Source organism: Nyctibius grandis, chromosome 4 (assembly GCF_013368605.1).
Source record: "Nyctibius grandis isolate bNycGra1 chromosome 4, bNycGra1.pri, whole genome shotgun sequence".
NCBI lineage: Eukaryota > Metazoa > Chordata > Aves > Nyctibiiformes > Nyctibiidae > Nyctibius > Nyctibius grandis.
In genome coordinates, this window is record NC_090661.1 from 65,583,682 (window position 1) to 65,600,590 (window position 16,909).

The window sequence follows — 16,909 nt, forward strand, 5'->3', positions numbered from 1 at the left end:
GGCAGCGGGGGCGGGCGGTGCCGAGCAGGGCCCAGCGCTGCGCTTCCGCGGGGGTAAGCGGCTGCGCGGGCGCGGGGGAGCCGCGGGGGGCCGGGCCGGGCCGGGCCGGGCCGGGCGGGTCGAGGAGGGCAGGGCAGGGCAGGGCGCTGGTCACCCTCCCCGGGGAGGCTGCGCTCGCCGCCTCTCCCTGCTGCTCCCCCTCCCCCCCGCAATAATTTTCAGCTGAAACAATAGCAAATATCAGCGTTTATTTACCAAGGGGCCGCTGGCGGGGCGGGGCGGGGCGGCGCAAGGGCTGCTCGGCCAGGGACAATGGGGGCTTTGTCGGGCGGCCCCGGGCTCCCCCCCGCCGCCGGCCCCGCTGCTCCTCCGCTGCGGCGGCTCCGGGGACGGGGAACGATGGCGAGGGCGGTTGTGCAGTAGAAAACACGATCCGAGGGGCAGAGCAAAAACGCGAGCGAGATTTAAAGTTAGTGCTCATACACCACTTGAGCGTAGTTAATTAGTAGGAGAAAGAGCTTTGCTTGTAGGTGGCACCTGGAAAAGTCTCGGGTGGGTTTTGAGCTCGTTGAACGTGGGTTTGGGCACCGGCGGTGGTACCGGTAGGAGAAATGATTAAATCGGTGTGCAGGGACCGTCTGGAGGAGGGAAGGGGCTCTGCAGGGCCGTGCTCTGTGCTGGGTGCCTGTCTCGTTTCTGTGGTGAGAAACCCACATTTGAGCTTTCGGGAGCTCTGTGATTTCTTCATGAGATGACCATCTTGCTGTCTTGCTCTCAGGCACACCATGGATACGACCGGCCACAGCGTCCTCCTCCTCCAGCAGCTGAACATGCAGCGGGAGTTTGGCTTTCTGTGTGACTGCACAGTTGCCATTGGAGATGTTTACTTCAAAGCCCACAGAGCGGTGCTCGCTGCTTTTTCAAGCTATTTTAAGATGATATTTATTCATCAGACAAGGTAAGGACACACGACTGTCCTCCTACCTTTTCACCACTCTGCTCAACTTTCTTCTTGTTCCCCTTTCTAAAGGTATTATAGTCTAAAAGAGCATAAGCGGCGATGTTAGATGGCCTGACATCCTTTTTCTAACCCAGCACACACCTCGGCTCTTTAAAAATTCCCAGAATCATAGAATGGTTTGGGTTGGAAGGGACCTTAAAGATCATCTAGTTCCAATCCCCCTGCCATGGGCAGGGACACCTTTCCACTAGACCAGGTTGCTCAAAGCCCCATCCAGTCTGGCCTTAAACACTGCCAGGGAGGGGGCAGCCACAACTTCTCTGGGCAACCTGTTCCAGTGTCTCACCACTCTCACAATCAAGAACCTCTTCCTAATATCTAATCTAAATCTGCCCTCTTTCAGTTTAAAACCATTCTCCCTCGTCCTGTCACTACTTGCCCTTGTAAAAAGCCCCTCTCTCACTTTCCTGTAGGCCCCCTTCAGATACTAGAAGGCTGCTATAAGGTCTTCCCGGAGCCTTCTCGTCTCCAGGCTGAACAGCCACAACTCTCTCAGCCTCTCTTCATCGGAGAGGTGCTCCAGCCCTCTGATCATCTTTGTGGCCTCCTCTGGACTCCCTCCAACAGCTCCATGTCCTTCTTATGTTGGGGGCCCCAGAGCTGAATGCAGTACTCCAGGTGGGGTCTCAGGAGAGTGGAGTAAAGGCGCAGAATCACCTCCCTCGCCCTGCTGGCCACGCTGCTTTTGATGCAGCCCAGGATACGGTTGGCCTTCTGGGCTGCAAGCGCACATTGCCGGCTCATGTTGAGCTTCTCATCAACCATCACCCCCAAGTCCTTCTCCTCAGGGCTGCTCTCAATCCATTCTCCGCCCAGCCTGTATTTGTGCTTGGGATTGCCCCGACCCACATGCAGGACCTTGCACTTGGCCTTGTTGAACTGCATGCGGTTTGCACAGGCCCATCTCTCAAGCTTGTCAAGGTCCCTCTGGATGGCATGTCCTTTAAATGTGCCGTCCTTTAAAACCATCTGTCCTAGGCAGCATACGCCAACATCAGGTATACATTTGCGTGACCAGAGAAAATAAACATCCCCAGTCCCCCTGCACTAAGAACCTCACAGATTTGCAATCTAGGGATATCCAGGTGCCTCCTACCCATACACAGCGTGTCTATTGCTTTGCATTAGCTTGTAGCAAGCTTGCTGGGTGGGACCGTCCCTTCTGGCAGGACCCATAGACAAGAAGCTGTAGCCTTATCGCAGTTCTGCACTTCAGACTCTTGCAGATAAGGGCCGAGACTCAGATCATCAATTTATTTCAAGCTACTGTTCAGATGCTTCACCTGACCGGGTCAGGAGTGGTTCTTCAGGTATAACGACAGTTGTGCCAAGGTCTAATCTCGCCTCTGAGCTGGAGCTTGCTGCTGGTAATCAATTAAACCCTTCTCCTTTCTCCTTCCTTTTTGAGGGCTGTGGCCCCCAGCACCTTTGTAGGATGATCGTTAGCCATCAGCCGCGTAGCCCTTCGGCTGGAAGCGAGATCAGTTAACTTCCTTTCCAATAGATAGTGTTTACTGACACTTAAGCGCAAAGCTCATAAAGATTACGCAGTAGCAGCAGATGAATTTATTGCTTAAACACACAAATATTCTTTGCCTCATGTTACTGGAGCAGCACACACCGGTGCCGTGTCGCTTGCGTGGCATCGCTGCGGTGCTGCACGGCGGCGATCGGCTGTGTGTGAGAGTGATGGGGTGACTGGGGGCTGGCCACTCTCACCATCCCTGGCTGCAGTTGTGCACACAGTTTTTGTAATCACAGGGATAAATATGTGCTCGGGCACTTTACTGTGCAAACAGGGCACATGCATTTCTGCAGGTCTTGGCAGGGAGCGCTGCTCGCTGTGAACCAGAGGCAGGCACCAGCGCACGCTCTGACAGCAAACGGCGGGGCAAATGGACAGGCAGGTAATCGGGACTGTGGTTTGGAGCCCTGTGTGTACTTAATAATCTGTCTTGTTTCAGCGAATGCATAAAGATTCAGCCTGCAGACATCCAGCCTGACATATTCAGTTACTTGTTGCATATCATGTACACCGGGAAAGGGCCAAAGCAGACCGTCAGCCAGAGCCGACTGGAGGAGGGCATCCGCTTCCTCCACGCAGACCACCTCTCCCATGTCGCGATCGAGATGAACCAAGCGTTCTCCCCAGAGCCGGTCCAGTCTTCAAACTTGTACGGCATCCAGATCTCAACCGCACACAAACCGGTGAAGGAGCGCCTGGGAGCGAAGGAGAGTCTGCCCAAGGCGGGCAGCGGGTCCGCTGCCCAGGGCGATCACCCGCAGCTGCAGCTCTCTCTGGCCATCGGCCTGGACGACAGCTCCCTCGACCAGCAGGTCGCTCGCCCCTCCGCTCAGCCCGCCGCTCTCACCAAGCCAGCAGAAGAGCGTCCGAAGCTCTCGGTCTCCATAAAGCAGGAGAGGTGCGACTCCGAGCCCGTGGTGTCCCAGAGCTGCACCCCTCCTTCTCCGGAGGTAGCCAGTCCCATCTTTGCGAAGGCCAGCCTCAGGGTGCACTTGTGTCACTACTGCGGGGAGCGTTTCGACTCCCGGGGGGGGCTGCGGCAGCACTTGCACACCCATGTCTCAGGCTCGCTGCCGTTCGGTGTGCCGGCCTCCATCCTGGAGAGCAGCGACCTGGGGGAGGTGCAGCCTCTGGCTGAGGACAGGGAGGCTGGGGATGGCCACCAGCTCGGGGCCTTCCTCCTCAAGGAGGGCGAGCATCAGCTGGAGCATCCAAGCTGCAGCGACCTGGAGCCTCTGCAGATCGGCCAGCTCTCCCTCATCTCCAAGGACCACGAACCGGTGGAGTTGAACTGTAACTTCTCTTTCTCAAGAAAGAGAAAAATCAGTTGCACCATCTGTGGCCGCACGTTTTTCCGGAAGAGCCAGTTGCTCGAACACATGTACACGCACAGAGGGAAGCAGCACAAATACAGCCGCTGCCAGCGGCTGGAGAGCCCCGCGACGCCCAGGTTTCGTCCTTACTGTGACAGCGAGAGTGTGGGGAAAAGCTCCAGTTTATCCCAAGACCATTTAGATGAATGTATACTGGAGTCAGATCTCATCCAAGAAAGCATTGATACGATCCTGGTAGAGTAATTCTCCCCCTGTGTAGCATTAAGGTGCTGAAACTGGGTATTTTGGCATTTTCCATCTAGTGAGCGGCTGCTCTCCGCAGCTGATTTCCTTCACCATTCCCTTCGCCTCTGAGATAACTGTGAAGAACTGCACACTTAAATTTGTGTGCTTGCTTTTTTTTTCACTTCTCTAACTTAAATTCAAGCTAATTCCCATCTAAGTCCTTCTTGGAAGCCTCTGTGTAGCTCAGTTACATTTTTCATATATGTAAAATTATTCCTGCTCTGCTTTACTAGAGTTAAGACTGTGTTGCTGGGTGTGAGGTTTAAATGTCATCTAGCACACTGCGCGGTGCCTAGGACTGTTTGTATCCTGTAGAATTGCTCTTCTGAAACTAGAGGGAGGCAAATGTAGAGGGAAATATGTATTGTGTTTCCCACACTGTTTTTAATTAAAATAAATATCTCGAGATGAATACTGAAGTACGTGTTGTGTAACCGCAGTTAATAAATCTCTGCAGAAATACATGCGGGATCCATAAGGCTGGTCTTTTCAAGGGGACTGGTGGTGTTGATGTAGGGGTGGCAACCTTCACGTTGACAAGCCTGGAGTCCTCGTCAGTGCAGTCTTTTAAATTTACTTTTAGACTCACGGGGTTTGTGTGCTTTTTTCCCTCATTCCTACTCCTCCCTCATCAACCCTACCACTGCATGAGCAGAGACAAATTTTCATGCATCTCTAGGACCATGTCCCATTATGGGACTGTCTTCTCTGCAAGGAGGAATGAAAGCTGCAAAGAAGTGTCCTCTCCTCTCAGAGAGGAGGCACATCCTAACCTAAGTCTTTAAAGGATTAAATACTGCACAGGGATTTTCTCAGCGAAAATGATTTCTGACTCTATAAACAGCTTGCAGCAAACACATTCTTAAATATTACAGTCTGTATATTTGCTAAGAGCAAACATATAATGTGTTATTTCTTCTCTGCTTGTGGAGCCACCATAAAATGGCAAAATTCAAGCTTTTTGCCTTTTATTTATCGTTACTTTATATCTGAAGAATAATAACTTATCCAAGAGGGGTTTAAAATTACGCGTGTTCCTCGTGCATTCGTATTTTGTCCCTCTGTAGTTTTTCACCTGAGGTACCTCAGGCTTCCTACCAGAGAGTCTCCAACCCATCCCTCAAGAGATACTCTTAATCAGAAGGCCCCGAAGAGGCACACAAAGTTCTTAACAGCGCAGAGGTTTCTTTCGCAGCGAAGAGCAAAAGCCTTGTGAGCTGCTCCCGTAATCTCATCACCCCGTTTTTGAGAAGCTGGAGGCTCCCTGCCAGTCCTGCTGGAGTTGAGTCACTGCCTTTGGAAAGGGTGAGCCTGAACAATGGTGAGAACAGTTTATTGTCAAAATGCCCGCTCCAAAACTCTTTGTAGTCAGGACCCTTGAGCTGTCGTCTTTGAAACTGTCCTGGAGCAAGAGCTGCAATTAAATCGCTGCCGAATTAAAAGACCATCTGAGGTCTTTGTAAGGGCGCCTGCTGCTTCTCCTGGGCAGGGAGCTACACGCTCCAGGGGATGGATTGGCCACTGAGGGCTGCCAAAATGTGTTTTAAGACAAAGGGGAAAAACAAACAGCCTCTGAGCCTGCCCGGATGATGTTACAAAATGCACGCTGCGGTTTGGTGTGTGCTTGCCTGCTAGCCTGACTGCTCCTCTTGCTGTGCGTACCCATTAAAGCTGCTCTGGTGTGAAGGCTTTTTAACTCTGCTTAAAAAGCCTTTCTTTAAAATGGGCAAACAAACAAAACCCTGCCGACATCCAGGCCTGCAAATGCTGCATCTGAGCCCGGAGCCATCCCCACGGAGCGTTTCCTAGAAGAGAGCCTTCTGGGGCTCTCCCGGGCTAATAGCATCAGCTAAATCGCATCCAGCACAAGCTGCTTGTAACTGGGGCAAATGCCCTCTGGCTTCCACTGACCTCTATTTCTACATGACAGTTAAAAAAAATAAAAATGGTATTTTATAGTCATTCCCTGTTTGCGTGCAACACCTTACCGAGTGGGCTGGCTTCTCCGGGTGCTGCTTCCTTCACTCGGGTTCCTACATTTAATTTAAGAATAGAGAGGAGTGTCTGCCGGGTTGGGTACAGCCATAGAGAAGAGCTAAAAGTGAGTTTTTAGACTATTCAGTCAGCAGATGAGCACCTTGGAACTTTGACTAGATGCCTAACTTGCCTGAACTAACTGATATTGAAAGTTAAATGACCCTTGATGTCTCTGCAAAGATAATCCGGTGGTGACAGAGCTCAGTATTGGGGACAGCAGGGGGGACAGCAAACAGCCGTGCCCGAAGGCATCTCTGGGACTCGCTGCTGGTCTTCAGGTTTGTGGGCAGGATTGTTTTGTTCACTTCTTGGACATTAAAAGGGAGCTTTAATAAAAACTATGAACTCAAAAATCCAAATGTCTATATCAGCTATATGTGTGTATGTGTTGTAGGAGTGACTGTTGTACTGACTGTAAATACATCAGTAAAGCTGAAATCGTGCTGAACTCAGCGCTGTGTTCGTGTGTGTGTTCTGTATGTCTTTGAAAAGTTACGAGTGTGAGTGATTATTTTTTTATTGTCACATCCGTTTTTAGGGGGTACTTTGGTTAAGCTTTGTGATACTGAACATCTGGGACATCAAACATCTGTGAAAGCCATTTTTTGCATCATTTGCAAGACAAGAAATGCATTTTCAGCAGTTTTCTACTGCAAGCGTTAAAGTGCTGTTATAATTAAAGCAGTAGAAAAAGCTTGAGACAGAAGTCGTCAGCTCTGAGTACATTAACGTGAAAACATCATTCTCTCTATGGCTTATGAATAGAAAATAATTTTAGAAGATGGTTACCTTTGCTAAGCAAGGGCAGCAGCTGCTCCTGGATACATCATAACAAGTTTTATTTCTGTATGTAGAAGAAACTTGAATTACTGAGTGCTTAACCTTTATGCTGGTGCATGCTTGAAAGTCTGCCTGACTTGCACAGCTGAGCTTGGCAAATATTCATTTCTTGTGTTTTTTTTTTTTTCCATGAAAACATAAAAGAATTTGTCACAGTGAGCAGAATAATGATACTGGTGATTCCTTCTAGATATCCACGATCGGTTGATAGATGCACATGGGCTTAGGTCCAGAAAGCCCCAGGGTGGTGATACTTGAAAGCTGGAAGTCTAAAATTTCCAGGGGATCCCCAGAGCTGCAAAGGGGTCCCGGTATGAAGGGTGCAGAGCTGATGAACCACAGGCATTGAAGTGTCTTTTCTGTGGGCTCTGCAGCTCATGTTTTATGAAAACACAGTAAGGCTGGGGCTCAGACCCCTGCCAAACCCGTAGTGTGAGCAGACTCCTCAGCCAGCTTAAGTTAACCTCTGAAATGCCAGTAAGTCCTGCAGTGGCTGCCATCACTTTCAGACATATCTGGGTGCTGGCCTGAATATACCATCTGTAGGTCAGCTGGCTCAACGACCAAAGCATGTTAAACAATTTCAAGATAGGTATTTTGAAATATTTTTAGCACTCTGATGCTGAACAGGCCGGGTCCCACAGGGTCCATGGTTCCCGGTCTGCTTAGGGTGCAGTAAAGGGTGTGGAATAAAAGGCATTTATCCCCCCTTCCAGCATGGGGACTAGTTATTTTACGGAGAAATGTGCTTTTCACCACCTCCAGTGCTGGCTGGAGGTGCCATTTGCCAGCATTTGCGCACTGGAAGCGTTAACGCTGGACTTCGGCATTGCTGGTGCCAGAGGAGCGAGACCGACGCCTGTTACTTGCACAAGTCGTCCCTAAAGGGTAACCCGGCCCCTGTCTGCTTTCACCTGCAAATGGCCACATTTTACCTCTTCCACCTTGAACTTTTGGGCGGCTCGGCGAGCGTGATGCCGGCACTCGCCCGGTGGCTGCCCAGGAGGTGATGCTGATGGCCAGGCCATGCTCGCCCCATCTCCACAGAGGATAAAAAAACCCTTCATCTCCTTTTACCTTCTGCACAGACTGTGGTTGCAACACGTGGCTTCAGCCATCTGGCTACACCAGCCATTCGGGCAGGCACTTCGCTTGCGTGTCGTCTGTCAAATCGCTGCAAAATCAGGCGGCGGTGGCGTGAGAGGGTGCAGAAGGGCTGACACAGCCCGTCTGTGGGTGCAGTGCCCCTCACCAGAGGGGTTTGGGACATCTGTGCACGCTGAGAAGGTTAAAAAGGGAAAAGAAATTTGCTGTCAGGATGTAAAACCAAAGCAGTGAGCATTTAAAAATAAAACCATGAAATACCGCTATCACAAGCTTTCTAGAAAGAGCATAACGCTGATGCTGAATAGTTTTCTCCTATTTTGGAGGCAGAAGGTATGAATCCCGTGTAAGCAAAGCCTTCAGAAGTGCAGTGAGAAGTGGGCTCAGCATATGCAATTCGGCATCATGGAATGGGACCGTGAGCTATCAGTGGCCAAGGCGGGAGGTTCCTTGTTGGCTTGTCAAAGCCTTCCCACAGCAATCTGCCAAGAGCACATCGTGCCATACCGCTGCAACCATCCTCAGCTTCGCTGGTTCATAAACCCCAGCCTTTTCTTTCCCCCTCTTGCCAGGGTGTGCCAAAAAGGACTGCACCTGAGTGGGCTTCCCAGCAGTCCAGCACTAGGGAAATACATTCTGAGCAATAATAAATTGTGAGGAAAAAGGTAACAAGGATGGATCTGCCCTAAATTACATGCCAGTTAGTTAGATATTTACGACTGGAGCTGTGTCAGGACTGCACTCCCTGAGACGCAATCGCAGCATTCACAGGATTTGCATGTTTCATTAAGGAAAAGTAATGACACAACTTCAAAAGCAGCCGAAGAGAGGAGACGTTTCCACTAACTATTCTAAACCAGTCGCTGCACCCTCAGAACAAAGGCGCAGCAAAGCTCCAAACCTTGTCTGCTGGATTAGGCTGGTTTTCACCGGAGCTGAGATGCCCCTGGGAAGCTTCGTAGGGCTCGGGGCAGCCCACGCGTGGCTTTACCCTCCTGGGATGCACAGGGCAATGCTGCTAAAAGGCTTCCAGCGGCAGTTGGGCAAATTTTAGTCCGTGTTAACCCTCCTGTTACTGGGATAAACAGCGTAAGAAAACATTGTGTAAAGCCCTCTGTCCTTCCTGGTGCTGGATTTGCAACCCACTGGTTGCAGGATGTAAAGCCAGCTATAGGCACTGGGGCAGGGAAACTGGGGCAGGGAAACCACGGCAGCGAGCCATTGGGGGTGATGCAGGGAAAGAAACCTCGTGGCAGGCAGAAGTGCAGTGTCAACCGTCGAGCCAGGCCTCCGTGGGGCTGGTGCCAGCCCTCGGGCATGCAGCCCCACCAAGCTCCGGGTGTGCAGCCCTGCCAAGCGCCGCCGTGCCGGGGGTGGATGCTGATGCTCAGCGTCACCCCACTTTCCCTGCAGCCATCCCGGGAGGGACCCACTCCGGCAGCGATTGCCTCCGCCACCCCGCAGCAACGCCGGACGCAGCAGAGCGGGCGCTGCAGCCTGTCATTAGGGGCCGAGCATCCCCTACCAGCCCCTGTTTATCCCGGCGGTGCGGTTGTGAGCCGCTTACTCATCGCTGTAATGAGCAGGGTGCAGGTGTGCATTCCTGTTGTGCCTGTCGCACACGCCTGCTGGCCCCGCGTTGGCGAGCCAGCCGGTCCCCCAAGCCCGCTGCGTCGTGCCCGCAGGCTCGCAGCTGCTCTTCAAACTTCAGGGAGTTTCGGGACGAGAGGCTGTCAGCGCCTCGGCCTTCCCTGCCTTGCTCCAGCGAGCAAACTAAATGCAAATTCAGCTGCAGACGAGGCGCCGCGCAGCGTCCGCCCGCGCCGCAACGACGGCGCCCGACGCCATTGTGCAGCGGGTGTGTGGGGAGCTTTCGGCAGGCAGCGAGCGGCTGAGGCTGCTGGCAGGAGGGAGGGGTGCATCACTCCTCCTCCCCGGCGGGGATGCTCCCAAGCACCGTAGGAGTCGGGGTGCTTGCGCTCCCCACCCAGCTGCCGCCTCACCAGTCTCGCATCGCACGGAGCTGTCATGGCACTGAGCCTTGACGCATCGGCACCTCAGCCTCGTGTCTTCATGACAATGGCAAACAGCGAGAGCGAGCGTGACACGCGTGGCTGCCATTAGATCGCAGAGATGACATCCCTCTCAAGATTAAAATTTGCTCTCTGGGACAACGGTGAAGTGATGCTCGGTGTGTCCATGCACTGGTAAGGACTCGGTGCTGGAAAGGCACCACCTGAAAGGCCACCGGTACCTGCAGAAGGGACCCTGCTGGGGCACCCACCTTGGCGGGGGGTCTCATCTTCCAGAATGAAGAGGTTTGAAAGGATGGTATCTGCTAAATCTCACTTACGGACTGATGGGGTGACTGTCAGACAGCTCTAGCTGCAGATGATACTTTCATCTCTGCAATTTGAATTGCAAAATGTGTTTTCTTAACATCTTCCCCCCTCTTTTGTATCCAGCATGTTTGTCAGTTTTTATGTAACAAAATATTTTTAAATGCTGGGTTGGGGTAATTTAGCCGAAATCCACTTTCCAGCTAAATGGACTTACACCCCACTGCAGAAAAATGTTACCATTTAGCACCAAGAACCGTGCTCTTCATAATTCTCTGCAAAACGAAAGAAATGTGAAAGTTGTGCCTCCTAATAAATGTTAACCTATATTGTTGCTTAAATAACTGTATAATAACATCCTCTGATTAGTTTTTTTTAAAAAAACACATTTAATGTAAAGATTTTCTCTGGTTGCAAATGGAAGTATTTCACTATTTTAATACCACCCAACAAGACCTAACAAGAACCATTTCTCTAGTAAATAAAACTGCAGATGTAAAATAATATTAAAGCAAATTATTTAAATCAATCCATTCTCTTGGAGCATGTCATTGTTTTGAGTTACTTATGTTGAAACCTCGTATCTATAAGACAGGCAATATTAGGGCTTCACTGCCCCTAACACGTGGATCCATCAGCAGGGTCCAGCTTCCACCCATCCATCCCAAGCACAGACCAGGATTCCCACGTATTTTATGAGTTTACTCAATTTCTTACACGCATATGTGAAAACAGCTTTCATATTTTCATTTTTATACATAAGCACACATATGAAAATGTCCATCATTTACGCAGGGACAGCATCTTAAATTCAAACGCTGGATTCCTGGCTGCTGTAGATTTGGTCCTTCGAAGTGTACGGAGCTGCCGTGACCTTCAGCAGCTGGAGATCTGGCCCTAAGCAGCCTGCATGTTTCTAATGTAGTTTTGGTGTCCCAGGACAGGAAAGAAAATGCAATATTTGTTTGTGCCATCATTGTCTACCAGCAATTTCCACAAGGAACTTTTCAGCGGATACACTTGTTTTCTGCTGGGCTCAGTGTTGACATAACAGAAAGGCTTTTTATCCCTCTGGAAATGTTCCTGGGCATGAGTTATGCTATTTAAACACTCTTTACTTTGCTGCTAATATAAAAAAGCTGAGGGAAATTAAAATATTCAAAACGACATGGCAAAGCAGGGCTAGGGGACTTGTTGAATATAAAGCCGAACTGTCCCCACTGACAGGAGCGCTGGAAACATCTGGGAGAAAAGCAGCAGCACAGGCCGTGGCGTGAGCAGCAGAACCAAATAATTCATTAAGATGCTGCTGCAAAGCAACTGCTTCCATAATTCAGCAGGGCAGCAAGCAACAAGCTCCTGGATGAGGTGACAGATGACCAAAAAACAATCTGCATGAAGCTATAAGAAACCAAGGTTATGTCTTCCAGTGTATTTCAGCTGTCAGTGTGGAACGCGGTCCTAAAACCAGGGCACCCCTGTGGTGCTCTGGCACAACCAGGCAGTCACGTCCTCACAGCTTTCCTGGCCCGGTACTCCTTCACAGTAGAAAATTTATTGTTCCTTCTCTGAAAGAATAAATGTTTTATTAATGTTCAATGCTCTAATCATAACAAAGGAGGAAAGAGCCTTAATTAAGTCATTAGTGGCTGTTATGAGTCTATATTTTGTTCTGTAAACCTGAAAGAATAAATAGTATTAATACTATTAAAAATGTATAACTTTTTTTTCCTCCATTTTCTGTATGTTATAAAGCACCTAGAGAAATTACACGAGGGATGTTATGCAAAAAAAATCCATTAGGGTGTGGGGTCCATTTGAGCCATAACAGAAAGCGCTGAAGCACCAAACTTGCAGCTCCCCATCCCGAGATGCCAGCCCCGTCAGCACCAAACCGTGCCTGGAAATAGCAACCCGGAGCCTTGGGAGCTGAAAGCATGAACCCGCAGCTCACGGAGAAAACCAAACCACCGGCATGGGATCGGCAAGAGCTGTGCCGCTCCACGTGCAGCGGGGTTTGACCCCAGTCAGTCTGCAGAGCCTCATTTTCCTCTGGCAGTATGGAGCATCTGATGATAGGGAATCAAACTGTCGGGCAGCAGGATGGCTTTTCTCAGCCACTGGAGGTTTGTGATCCTTCACAAATCCCTTAGAGCAGTCCCTGGGCAGCCAGGACTCTGCAAGTGGAAATGACTGGCCGGCAACCACAGGGAAACCTCATGACAAAGAGCACAGGAGGAGCAAGCCTCCAAAGAGTTCAGGTCTGCTCCCAACTTTGAAGCCTTCTTTCTGCTCACTATACGGCTGCCTGAAATAGCTGGACACAACGAAGCACCACTGTGAGTTTATCCTTTCATATACAAAATCTCTCCACAGCTGCCCACTCAATCACAAGGCAAGAAAACAACAGGTACATTCCACTTTAATGAAATAATTGTCAATTATATGTACAACTATAACCAAGGGAAAAAACAGCTACAGAAAGGATGCAAACACAACCCTGGACATGGAGCAAAACAGTTGCAGGGTCCGGGCTGGACCAAAGCATTTCTGCCATTGTCCTCTTTTGAAGACGTGTTTTGCCTAAAAGGCAACACTGAAATACATGAAATCCTCCCGAAAGTGCTTAGTGGGCTGACAGGAGATGACAGTCAGGCCCCACAGGGTCATTTTGCATTTCTTTATCCTGGACATCCTCCTCCGCAGCCGACACCAGCGGGGCCTCACAGAGATGCTGCAGCCCTTCGCTCAGCACCAACCTGCCGCGGTGCCCAGAAATCCCATAAGGAACCTCCAGCGTCAATATGGCTCTTCTTGGGGTGCTGCAGCAGCTCCAAAGCTACATATAAAAGTCCTTAAAAAGTCCCTTTCCAAACTATGACAAAATAACCTGGAAGGACCAGCACGGAGTACAAAGCCATTAAAATTATACACACTGAATTATTGATATCTCATAACTTATTAAATAAATTCACAGAAAAAGAAGACACTTTTTTTTTAACACACACTGATTTTTCTTAAGTTTTACTTGCACAGAAACAAGCTGTGGCACCCACTGCTCACAGTCCTCCTGCAACAACCGAGATGCTCTATCTGAGTTTAAAACGTGGTTGCGCCCTAGCTAGTGGGAAAGTTGACAGCCCTTGTATTTTAACAGGAATCCAGATCCTGCGCTGGGAAGGGAAATCTCCGTGCAGCGCCTGTGGTCAGCGAGCACTTGCCAAGCGAGGCTCTGCTATTTCTGTATCGGCTGAGAAACACGCAGGAGCGTTTTCTCAGCAGAACAGGCTGACTCGCGAGGGCTGTACATAAATCCCAGCCATGCACATGCAATCCCAAATTATTAAAAGGCTCCTTTCTCTTGGAGAGCTGGTAGTCAGAGGCGATGCTCGCACGCACACACTACGCAGGTGCAAACCCCCTCGGAGCAGGGCAGTTCGTGGGTTTTGACAGCGATTGGCCTGTCTGGGCATTTTACAGCCATGTCCCCAGGCCCTCACGTCTAGATTTGTTTCCCTGAGGACTTTGGTAAGATCACTCCGGCATTTCTCTGCGTGTTTCAGAGCAAGCTACGTGGTGTGCCGGAGCCAGCCAGAGCCCGGCAGCAGCACGTCGGGCGTAACACACGTTTCCCAAGGGATGCTCGGGGTTGCAGGCTTTGCAGCAAGGGGGGAGGCTGTGCGGGACGGGCTGTCACCAGCACCCAGCGATGTCGGCAGTGCTCACACCACAACTCCTCCCCACTTCAACCAATTCCAGCACGGCAGCACATCGCAGCTACCCAAACTGTGCCAACAGCGAGGCAATAGCTGACTGCTAACATGCACGCAGCTCGCCGCTATTTATATCACACGCCGTATATAAAAGATATGCTGCATCCGAGGATGGCTTCACCGTGACATGGTGGTTCGGATGGAGGAAGGCGAAGGAAGGAGAGGGGCTGCCCACAGTGAGCAGCAACCACGCTCCCGCCCAGCCCGCACCGCCGATGCCGCTGGGAATTTTTCCTGTTGAGCTTAATGGTGCGAGAAGGGGCCCCTGGCAAACGAAGCGCTGTCATTCTCTTGGCATTCGCGCAGCCTGGGGTCAGCGAGGCAAGCAGCTGATGCTGTGCTTTAATGTGTCTGGAAATGCACAGGCTGCTTGTGACAGGGGATGAGGCCGCATGAAAAACGCCGCTCGCTGCAACCATCCAGCTTCATGTGATGTGACAGCAGAGGTGACCGCGGTTTCTGGCGTCTGGACGTAGTTAGTACCTGTTTGCAATACCAAACACCAGCCTGAGCCTGTCTGGCATTGACATCTTTGTGTTAACATTGCAGTTGCTTCACCCTCCCTCATCTCTGCCGAACCCCAGGGCAACCCTCCAGCAGCATCTGACGTGCCCCGAATCCAGACCCGCAGCAGGTTGGGCACTCGCTGCCTCTCAGGACCTTTTGCTAAACGCACAGTACTTACAGATCCACAGCATGAACAGTGGGGAAACCCAGCATGGATGACGGCAGAAATGTGGCCTTGACATAAAAATGCCAATAAATGAAAATACAGTCGCTGCAACACCTTCGTTTTCCCGCAGCTGCGGTCCATGGCACTGTCTGAACCCCCAGCCGAGGGGACACGCTGTACGTAGCAGGGGCTGCCCCACGTCCCAGGATCGATTCACATAGACACACAACTGAACAGGCATGCAGAATTCACTACACCTCGGCCCCGGGAGCCCTTTGAGCTCTCCCCACCAGGCCAAATGGAGCGTTAAATCACTCCCTGTACTCTTTATTTTTGGGGCATCGCTGCCATCACAGAAAACTGTTGTGTTTATTCTGTTCCAGGGCCATTTCGTTGACCAGCTGCTCTATGGATGACTGAATGGCCGCCTTCACGAGGGAAGATGCGGTTTCTATGAGGAGCAATTCGTACTGCTCCCCAGTTCTGTGCCCCTGGTCGCCTGGACCTTTCTCCTCCGCCTGGGGACTGACGCCAGCCTCGGGGCCCTCTTTTTTACCAAAATCAAAGCTCCCGCTTGATTTTTTATTCCCTTTTTGCTTATTTCGGTGCAAAACTGGGGATGGCTTGTAGGCATGGTCAGAGTCGGTGTCAGCAGAGTCCTCGGCTTCGGTGACGGTGATGACGATGCCGACGCCGGCACACGCATTTACTTCTAATGTCACCTGATGGCTGGAGCAGCCCTGCGCACTCGCTGCGTCGTCTTCAAACGCCGCCTGACTGAAATCCATTACAGTCTCTTCAGCTTTGCACTCCTCAGGAAGATTTATGCTCTTTTCTGATTCATCCCCTTCAGGCAGCGCTTTGCAGATATTAGGGATTTCCTGCAGCTCGGTGCTTTCAGGGGCACTGACAGGCTGATCCTTGGCAACGGGCACTTCAGGGGCAACTTCCCCACCTTCCACATGGACTGTGGTCTGGGGCAGGCTCCCCTCCTGCAGTTTTTCCTGGGCTGTTTCATGAACTGCCTCTGAATCGGTTATCTCCGGCTGAGCGGGGCACTCCGTGTGTTCCTCTGCATCAGGTGTGGGCTCTGACAAGGGCTCGCTCTTCCCAACAGAGTCGGCGCTTTCCTTCACTGCATCCTGGTCCTCCTCCGCAGAGACTGGGCTGAAAGATTCAGACTTGTCCATAGGGGCCAAATCCTCCGGCTCTTTGCTAGCTTTATTCAAAATGCCCATCACTTCATTTGCTTGAACACTGCCCTCCGACTCCTCCACTGCTTCAGAGGGGATGGGTTTTTTCTTGCCTCTGGAGAACCGCACGCAGGGCATCTTCACCCCAGAGCTCGCCCGTTTCTTTGGGAAGCCTCGCGCACAGCCCTCCTCGGCATCCATCTCCAGATGCATTTGGGAGTCGGAGGGCACCTTCTTCCGCGAGGAGGACTTCTGCCTTCTCCGCGGTCTTGCGAGATTTTTGATGGCTGCCCAGGCTCCTTTGGAGGACTGCGATTGATTAGCAGCTTTTGCCTCCCCTTGGTCAGTGCTGACACGTTGGCTTTTCTCCTCTGAGGCTCCTTCACATGCATCCTTCACAGTCAGCCCCTTCTTACAGGACTTCTTCCGCTTCTTAAAACAGAGCATGGAGGGCTTTTCTGCCTGTTCCTCTGATGGGGAGCATGTCGCCCCTGGGCTGTGAGTCTCTGCCTCTCTTGGGTTCTCCATTTGAATTTCCTTAGCTGCCTTTGCCATATTTGCTCCTCTCCTTCGTTTGTGTTATATTACCAATTTTCTTGATTAATGCATCAGACACAAGAACTGCAGAGATGCTCAAAGTGCATTTTTTTCTCAAATGGTTTTCAAAATAACGTTAGTTGCTTTTTAACGAGCGGATGTGGCAGCGAAGAGAAGTTCTGCTGAAGCTATCGCATCCGGTTTATAACTCCCACTTTGTCTTATTACTCACTTTATCACCTCTCCAA

The 16,909-nt window shown here is 50.9% G+C and overlaps 2 protein-coding genes across 4 annotated transcripts; one reads left to right on the top strand and one right to left on the bottom strand.

Annotated features, from left to right (window-relative positions):
- On the top strand, nucleotides 1–4,577 carry ZBTB25 (zinc finger and BTB domain containing 25). Of its 3 annotated transcripts, none has more exons than XM_068399317.1 (3): nucleotides 1–53; nucleotides 779–958; nucleotides 2,986–4,577. In XM_068399317.1, exons 2-3 carry the CDS (start codon nucleotides 786–788, stop codon nucleotides 4,121–4,123), a joined length of 1,311 nt encoding a protein of 436 aa, XP_068255418.1. In that variant the 5' UTR covers nucleotides 1–53; nucleotides 779–785; the 3' UTR covers nucleotides 4,124–4,577. The 3 variants fall into 3 exon arrangements, with proteins under 3 accessions (XP_068255418.1, XP_068255419.1, XP_068255420.1); XM_068399318.1 differs by lacking the exon at nucleotides 1–53 and adding an exon at nucleotides 382–469; XM_068399319.1 differs by lacking the exon at nucleotides 1–53 and adding an exon at nucleotides 643–701.
- Nucleotides 4,578–15,281: 10,704 nt separating this feature from the next.
- AKAP5 (A-kinase anchoring protein 5) lies at nucleotides 15,282–16,679 on the bottom strand. Its single transcript, XM_068400162.1, has one exon. It carries the CDS (start codon nucleotides 16,677–16,679, stop codon nucleotides 15,282–15,284), a length of 1,398 nt encoding a protein of 465 aa, XP_068256263.1.
- Nucleotides 16,680–16,909: the final 230 nt, after the last annotated feature.